At 26.4% G+C, this 9,641-nt stretch overlaps 1 protein-coding gene across 1 annotated transcript; it reads right to left on the bottom strand.

Annotated features, from left to right (window-relative positions):
• Positions 1-7,090: 7,090 nt before the first annotated feature.
• Positions 7,091-8,343, bottom strand: LOC105112233 (pollen-specific protein C13-like). Its single transcript, XM_011007857.1, has 2 exons — positions 8,051-8,343; positions 7,091-7,597 (listed from the first exon to the last, which is right to left on the bottom strand). The coding sequence occupies exons 1-2, from the start codon at positions 8,202-8,204 to the stop codon at positions 7,272-7,274; spliced, it is 480 nt and encodes a 159-aa protein (XP_011006159.1). The 5' UTR covers positions 8,205-8,343; the 3' UTR covers positions 7,091-7,271.
• Between the last annotated feature and the right edge of the window lie 1,298 nt (positions 8,344-9,641).

The following is a 9,641-nucleotide window of genomic DNA, read 5'->3' as shown; positions in this document are numbered from 1 at the left end:
CAGGTATTATTCAACTTTTACCTTCTTTTCATGGCATAGATATATAAAATTCATAGTTGCATTTAAGGAAATTTAAGGAGGTCTGTAACACCTATAATGACTCATATTGTAGCATAAACACCATCAGATTAAAGCTTTTTTCTTTTTCATTAAAAGATAAGGCTAAAACATGGCTATAAAATTTGAGACTAGGATCTATTCACGTTTAGGATGAAATGCAACAATAGTTTTTAAAACAGTTTTTTTCTTCTTATAGAACAAACTCTTTCAAAAGATAAATCACCACTTTTATTCAAAAATCATGATAAACATTTTACCAATATTGGGATAGGTATTGAGACTTGCTTAATACTTGCCCTCATCATAGTTTTGAAACATAGAGATTGGTTTCATATTTTTATGAAGGGTTAACACCTAAATATAGGCAAATGGTGGAATTGATATGTAACAATATATTTGTGTTGTATAATACTTGTTACAACAAATACTTGGCACTTTCATAATCCAACCGTATGGTATAACCGATACTTGTGCTATGAAAGGAACTTGATTTGTTGTTAACGTAAGTTATAATCATGAATGCTAGACAATATTTACAAGTATTAGCATTATTCGAATAGGATAACTAATGTAATCATGTTAACAACTTATAATCCGATTGGAACCTCCTTTGTGTGTGATTTCCAATTGAGTAATAAAAAGAGTTTATACTATACTTGTTTAAAATACCATTAGTGGATCCTCTAACTTTGACATTTATTTTTATTATTATTTGATCCTCACATTGATCTTTCATCTCAAAGTTCTCATCAATTTCTTCTTCATCCTTTTTTATTATTATTATTATTATCATTATTACTATTATTGTTGTTGTTGTTATTGTTGTTATTGTATTATTATTTATAATTTATATAATTAACCTCCCTATGGTTCGACCCCAATCTTGTTGGATTATTTATTACTTCGATATTTCGACACTTGGAAGAGGATATTAATTTTTTAGTCATGTTATTTTTGTTTTTTTTAATAGAAGACTCATTATTTGGCATGGCATATGACGCGTTATACGTGTATAATTCTCAATCACTTGTAGTAATAAAAAAAATCATGATCTAAGTATTGGGATCTGAAAAACATCCTAGAAATCTCATTAAATATATTTTTAAGTCTTAAACACACTTTAATCACTTTAAAACCTAAAATCAATCTGGATAAAAAAAAAACTAATTATCTTATCCTAATCTAGTTTTTCTAATATGTTTGAAAAGAGATACCACCTAAACTAAATTATTCTTTTTAAGACGAATCAATTAATACTAAATTTTGTCATTTTGATGGTTAGGTTGTGATCAGTAGAATACTTTCTCTCTCATTGTACTTTTTGATGACTTTCTCTCTCTTTCCTTAAATGGATGAAGTGTAAGAAAATGAAGGTTTGGACTAAAACTAAAAAGAATATAAGATAGCAGGAAATAAACTTGTATATTGCAAAACTTCATGAGCGATATCTAATTTTTATAGTTTTGTTTTGTAAAAATAGCCCTATCTATTTTATTTAGTTGTATTATGTTTAGTCATTGTTCTTCAATTTAGTTCTTATAGTAAATTTATAACATATTTTTTAAATATTTATTATTAAAATACTCTCATACATACTTACACATAAGGAAATAAAAATAGAAAAAACATTATAGCTCCTCTCATAGATAAATTTGGATTTTAGCAATGTTTTCCTTTTTCTTTTTCTTTTTTATTCTAAAATTGTTTTCTATTTAGATCATCATTTTTTTTAATTTCATCATTTTACTTTGCATTGAGTAGGAATTAGACTTGATGTCAAAAAAATATCTTGACATTAAATTTATACTTGATTTAAAAAAAAAATTATTGCTTGTGAAAAATAGAAAATGTGGGGAACAAAATTGTCATTAAGGCAAAAATGCAAGTTTTCTTTATTGTTCATTAGGTGACTTTTTTAAATTGTTGTCTCTAGAATTTGTAATGTTTTTCGGTCCCTTTAGTTTAAAAGTTTTATCTTTGGATCCAATACTTCATTTTATTCACATTTCAACCTTTAATTTTGAGAAAAGAGAAAGAGTTGCTGGAAAATGGCAAAGAAGAAAGAAAATAATTGGTTACCTGGATTATATGAATAATAAAGCAAAATTTAATGTCATTGTATTCATCTTAACTAAAAAAGTATCTTTTTAATATTTCATATTGTCAAAAAAATAGATCAAAATTGATAAAGATTTTTTGTAAAAAATCAATTTATGAGTGTTTTGAGTTGAGAAATTAGTTTATTAAGATTCTAAAAGTTTTTTTTTATAATTATTTATGTGAAATTAAGTTAAAAAATAATTTTTCAGGTCCAAAAAACCCTAGCAAACTTTTCCTGTCATCTCTTTGATAGCTAAAGTCTAGAAAAGCAAATGATATGTTGTTCGCAATAACAGATGATATATCGTCTTCCATAGTAGACAAAGCTATGTTTGCTTTGTTTTACAAAAATCAAAGGGAGAATGGTATGTTGTCCACCCAAAAAAAACAAAATCAAAGAAAGAGCTAAGTTAATAAACTAGCCCACGCATGCCAAAACTTTGTTTTATTTTGCCAGGTGCTCGTCTCCTTTATATATATATATATATATATATGGATTTTGATTGAAAAGCACTATAAAAGAAAGGCTCAATATGATATTTGAATCACAACTCAATTCTCCATGGTTATTATAAAATATTATAGGTTTTTATGGAAAGTTGATGTTTTTTCCAATTATAATGTACCTAATATGCACAAAACAAAAATGTCATGAAAATAAAATGAAAATAAAATATTAATCCTTTAATTTTTTTTGATGGATTTTTTACATGATTTTATCACATTTAAAAATTATTATTATTATTTTCCTTCAATGACCTAAAAACTATTGAGAAATTATATATATATATATTTGAGATCATGGTATGTTTTATTTAAAATCAATGCTTACCATGAAAAACATATTTTCACTAAAACAATAAAGAGATGTATTAATAAGAAAATGAAGTTTAGATTAAAGAAATGTATTTCTTCTTAATAATTTCATTCATTTTTTTCCTGTAAATGATTATTCTGATATTTTTTTAATTAAATAAAAAATAGATTGAAAAAAAAAGGTTATTAAAGTCGATCAAAGCAATAACCTAAGTTATGAGTTGGACATGTTAACTCAATTTGATCCAAATGAATCCAAGTTATCATCGTTCCTATTTTTTTATAAAAATATTAAATTGATGTCATTTTATATTTTAAAAAAAGTCATATCGAGTTTTGATTGGATTGACTGAGTTATATGTGCGCTCGCCATTTCAATTGGCTCATACTATGTCATTATGGACCATTCAAGCTTAATTGAGTTTAATAATATTGTCTGAAATTTGTCCATGATTAGGCACAAACAACCGCCCAGTTAAAACTTATAATTATGAAAACAAAATTTATAAGGATATGATTAAATATAATGCCGAAATTGTAAGGAAGAAAAAACTTTCGATACCAAAGAAGGAAAAATCGACTATAAATATTGATATAGCTCCTATCAATAATTAAATGTCTCTCTCCTTTAGTTTTTGTTACTAGTTAGTTGTTTGTGTGCTGTCATGAAAAACGTTTTAACAATGTTATTAAACTAAACCAAGATTCATAGGTCCACATAATGACCCATCAACCTGACCAAAACTTATTTTGATTTAAAAAAAAAATGTTGATTTAAATTTTTTTTATAAGAAAATAATGAAACGATAGAGTTTTTTATTGACTCAAGTTAAAAAAATGAATAATAGTGCATTAAAAAAATATAATAAAAGAATTTTGTTAAAATCCCCTTAAAATTTATAATATTATTTATGAACCATATAAAAAATGAATAATAATTGAAATATCACGTTAAGAATTTTTTTAATAGTGCATTAATAAATGTGATAAAATTACGTTAAAAATGTATTAATATTAAAAAATAATAATTAAAAAAATCATGTACATAAAAATTAAAAGAATTTTGTTAAAATCCCTATAAAACTTATAATATTTTTTATGAACCATATAAAAAATAAATAATAATTGAAATATCATGTTAAATATTTTTGTGTTGTGCATTTCAATTAAAATGCTAACAAAAATAAATTAAAAATAATAATTGAAAAAACTATATAAAAAGGTTAGGCATCTAAGCTGAAAAAATGAGGCAATATGTTCAGCCTAACAAAAAGAAGGCATAATAAGTGTGGGCTTGCAAGGCTAGCCCATGAGTCTAGCTTTTTTCTTTACTTGTTGTGTTTTTATTTTTTTCTGCATTGTTTGTCGTGGCTAATAATAGATTATTTGCTTGTGAAATTCTAACCATTAAAGAGGTTGTTGAAAAATTGAGCCAGGATATTTTTAATTTAACAAACTATTTGTCAACCTAATAAATATGTTTATAGTCTCAATCAAATATTTGTCAACCTAATAAATATTTTTATAACTTCAATAAATTAATTTATCAATTCAAAATACCTCTAATCAGTTTAAAAATATAAAACTAAAAAAAACAATTTCGCAACTCATATCTATGATTTCTAGAAAAACAAAAACTTAAAAACTTCTTAATAAAAGTCATCTCTTTAAATGAAATTCATTAATTATCTTTTTTTTTTTTGAAGTGTGGTCTACCAAGTTTCTATTTCTTTCATCTTTTTCCAACAAGACCTTCTCTTTTCTTAAACTAAAGATTAAAAATTGAACAAAATGAAGTTTTGAACCAAATCTATAACTCAAGAAACTAAAAGGATTGTGAAAGAATAAAAAGAAAAGTATATAAACCAAAACCCATTTTTTTTATCTCAAGTTCAAGATTTGCCACACAACTTTATTTTGTTTTTCAACCTAATCTTTTATCTTTTAATTGTGTCTTTTTATTACAAATTTAAAAAATGATTGGGATAGCAAATTATATTTATCCTAACACTATTAAAGAAACTTTTTCATAGTGACATAATAAACTTAACTAAATATAATAAAAAAAATAAATATAAATAAACAAAATAAGAATATAAATAAGATATAAGTTAGCTAAGTAAAGGAAAAGAAATGAAAAGTATAAAAAAGATATTAATGAAAGCAAAACTTAAATATTACAAAAATATATATATAAAAAAAAGTAAGAATATAATCTTGATCTGAAAACCAAGATGTCTAAATGCATAGCAAATGCCTCCTTTTATAGACCAAAATTTGAAACTATTGATTTGTTGACTAATTGTTGAGTGAGTGACTACATCTTGACTTGGTGATAATCTTTATCTTTTTGTCTAAACAAAATGTCATTGCTAATATTAGAATTTGAATAGAATGTTTTCATCAAAATTCTAGAAAACTGTTTCAGCTTTTCAATAAAAAAAAAATCGGTGCATTTGGACTTTTAAAACTTGAGATATAGGCTAAACACTAAACAATGTCTGGGTTGTAGGACATATTCGAACTTCTCTTTTGCTGCTAAGATTTGGACTTCCCAATGGCATAATTGATTCTTGGACTCTTTATGAATGTTTTAAGCATATGTCTTAACTTTGTAGCCACTGGACTTCCCAATGGCATAATTGATTCTTGAACTCTTTATGAATGTTTTAAACATATGTCTTAACTTTGTAGCCATATAAACCAAACTGAAATCCAAGATCTACAGCTCCAGATATGATCTAATGATTGAACAGTATTCCAGTTTGAATTAAATCAACATATCTTTTTTAAGCTTAACTCTCTCTTTGTCTTCTGAATTTCAGTAGTTAAACTTATCAAATAATCTTTTTATTTATATGATAAACCTGCATTTAAAATAAATATTTATTATAGATTAAAGGTATCCTATATTATTAGACATGTTATTATAAAACATGCTTTATTTAAAAATTTATTAATACTTAAGTGCAAAATATTAATATAAAATCTTAATAAAAAAATACTTTTAAGTACTAATTAATAATTAGGTCATGTCAGGGATAATTTTGTACTTTTTATAAGATTAAATAACATTTTTTTTAAAAATTATTGGTATGTGCATACCAAACACTAACTTGTTAAATCATTTCAAGTGCTTCTACCAATGCATACGTTGGTGCAAGATGGTGAAAATTAACCATCTATGATGGTGGTAGGAAGCTCATGACATCTTCTTCCCGATGAAGTGGTGCATGCAGTGGTTTTATGCATTGGTTTGAATCCAAAAATCTTTTTATTTTCTATTTTCTTTCTTTTTTCTATTCTCTTAAAAAAAACAAGTTGCACAGTCAAAAATTCTATGTTGTCCTTTTATTTTGTTTAGGCTTCTAATTTAATCCTCTTATTTTTTATTGTTTGATTTTTATATTGATTTCTTTTGTAGACTTTTTTTTCTTCTAATTTTTCCTTTTATTAAAATCTTATTTTTCCTCTTTGTTTTGGTTTTGAATTTGATCCTTTTTATTTTTATTTTGCATTTTTGTTTTGATTTGTTTTGTGAAGTGTTTGATTTTTTTTTATTTCACTCATAAATCAGATAATATAACCTCCTTTTTCTTGTTTATCATTATATTCCCTTGTTCTTTTAGCTGGCTATTTTTTGTTTTTAAGCCTTTTGTTAAATGGGTTAAAAATAGAGAATTATAGTTTTTTCTAAATGAATTATACTTACTAGATTATGAAGTTGTAACCTAGATTATGAAGTTGAAAAGTTAATGATATCATTATGAATTTGAAAAGTTAATGATATTATGTTTCTGTTTTTACACTTTTTTTTATTTTATTATTTGATATTTTTCATTTTATTTTTACACTTTTTTTTATTTTATTATTTGGCATTTTTCATTTTTTTTTTGTTTCTTTAATAATTATTACCGCAATAAATTTTATTTTTTTTTTTTATGATCACCCTTTTCTTTTCCTAGTTCAATACATCTAATGCCATTACTTTTTTCTTAGTTTTGTTTATTTGTTGAAATTAACAAAACGAGCCATCCCCATCCAGTAACCATTGTGCAGGCTGGGAACGTGATCGATAAAAGCATGTATGGAAAAACAAAACGAGCTTCCTTTGTAATTGTAATGTAATAATAACAATAATTATAATATGATAATAAATTCCAACCGAGTCCATTAACAAGGATAAATTAACAGCCCTGTGGACATCAAGAAACAAAACAATCATGATATAATAATAGAATGATAGAGAGATCAGTCAACTAGACACATACATTAGAGCAACTCGAAATGAAACTCTAATCTTCGTACTCCTGGTATAACCTGAGAAGCTCAGTGCAGCCAGACATGGGATGTGCTGCCATGAAACCCATAGCATTGACATAACGGGTAGTTGACACAAGTCCATTGTTATTGGTCAAGATAACGCGGGCACGATCACGGCCAGCAGATGGTGATCGGCAGTCCTTCCGGGGGCTGCTAACTAGCATGCAATCGCAAATCTGATCCTTATGGTCCTCATCAACAGTGATGGTGTATTTTCCAGTTGAGTCTGTTGTTCCTTCCTTGCTATAGACAAGATCTTGTGTCTTTCTGTCCTTGCATTCCAGTCTAACCTTCGCACCTATAATGACAAAAAGAAAAACCCAACAACATATTAAGGATCCATTGAGGCAGTTCTCGACTTTATATCAGAAACCCATTATACAACATTATTATTCTAACAGGATTGCCTTTATATCTAAATTTGCCCAACACTTGTATTGGTGTTTGATCAATCTGATCTAACTTTTTAACATGGCAATTACAGTTACAATATTGTAGCGCGATTTTGTCTTTTCTACAATCAAACCACCCTAAACACCTGTGTCCTTGAGGGCCAGATCTAATCTCAAACATAAGTCGAACACTAACTAACCATCATGTAAATCTAGACTTTCCTCACTCCATTTCTCCTTTTTCCAATAAAAAGAAAGGATAAATCAACCAAATAAACATCAAATGAAGTCTGATATATTCAGTAAGATGTAGAAATCTGAAACCATGGAGACAACGGAACGAAAAATAAAATGATTACCTGCAATGTTAGTGGTCTTGGAGGTTTCAAAACCAGCAAGGCAAGTGTCACAGTAGACGCTTCCTTGAACCACAAATGGGTTTCTCGCTGGGCGAGCAGCTCTTACGAGGGCTGGTAGCACACATAGAGCAAGTAACAAAAGCACTCGAGCCATTTTTTTTCTGAATTATTGTTAGAGATTTCTTGAGAGAGAGAGAGAGAGAGACTATCTTGAAACTGAAAAGCAAATGGTGGTGTTGAACGGAGAAGATAGAGCGATAATGGTAATAATAAAAAAATAAAAAAAAATAAAAAATGGGAAAAAATGGATGAAATTTAAAAGCAAAGTGTAATTTCCAAATGCACATGCGGTGATTACGCGTTGAGAAATATTTGGGTGCACCAACGCGGTCTTCAGCAAAGTGGACTTCGAGGTGTTTTCGTCATTTCCAGCTGTTAGAACGGGGTCGTTTTGTTGAGTGGTATATCCTGATTGGATAGATAGTTGAAATGTGCAGGGAATGAGATCGGAGGTAGCGTAGAGTAGTGATGGAGTACAGCTGGGAAATGTCGGTGCTCACATGGGGTGTTGCCTTACAATTTGCAAATCATAATTCCAACGGAGTTTAAATGTGATGTTTCATTTTAAAATGAAAAATATTTTAAAAAATAATTATTATTATATTCTCAAATTTTTTTTATAAACTTCTTAAAATTATACAGTCAACAGGGTAGCGTTCAATGATGTTATTAATAACTTTATTTTTTTAATTTTTTTAAAACATCATCAAATTAAATTTTTAATATTTACACCGTGTTAAGAGCAAAATCATATATAAAATTAAATTAAATTCTACATATTATTTAAATTCAATTGAAAAACTTATTATAATTTTTATGTTTGGAATAAAATACTAAATCATATAATTGAATTCAATTATTTTTTTGAAATACTTGTGAAAATAAATTACATAAATTATTTTAATTATTTTTCTTTTAATTAAAAAAATTATTACAAATACTCTTCTATTTATTTTTCCGTAGCACAAATTTATTTTTCCCTTAATTCTTTATTAAATGTTGATAATTGAGAAACCTTGATAGCACAGGATAAGAAAACCCAATCATTAGCATGAAAACATATACCTAAAACACAACAACAATTAAGAAAAAAAGATTTTATAGTCAGAATTTAAAAATATCAAGCATTTAACCTGACAAAAAAAAACAATATAAAAGCAACTTATAAAACCAATATTCAAATCTCCATCATAGTGTTATAAAATAAAAGTGTTTTTGAGGAGTATTATATCAGATATTAGAAAAGCATGTATAATACCGTGATAATCCAATTTTTAAATTTTAAAAAAATAAATAATAAAAAATAATGAATAAAAATAATTTGAAAATTGGTTTAAGACAACACAAATCAAAAGTTTGAGGACTAATACGTATTTAATTATAAATGTGGGAGTCAATTAGTCGAAAATTGAATGAATTTATAAGTTTGGAGACTTAATTAAACTTTTGATTAGTTTAAATAATAAAATTGGAGCAAGGTTGTCAAAAATGTTTTTTTGACACGACACAGAACATACAATATAAATTTATA

The sequence above is a fragment of the Populus euphratica genome, unplaced genomic scaffold (assembly GCF_000495115.2).
Source record: "Populus euphratica unplaced genomic scaffold, PopEup_1.0 scaffold326.1, whole genome shotgun sequence".
Classification (NCBI taxonomy): Eukaryota; Viridiplantae; Streptophyta; class Magnoliopsida; order Malpighiales; family Salicaceae; genus Populus; species Populus euphratica.
The sequence above is the reverse complement of the archived record's forward strand: the minus strand, read 5'-3'. Positions and strand labels throughout refer to the sequence as shown.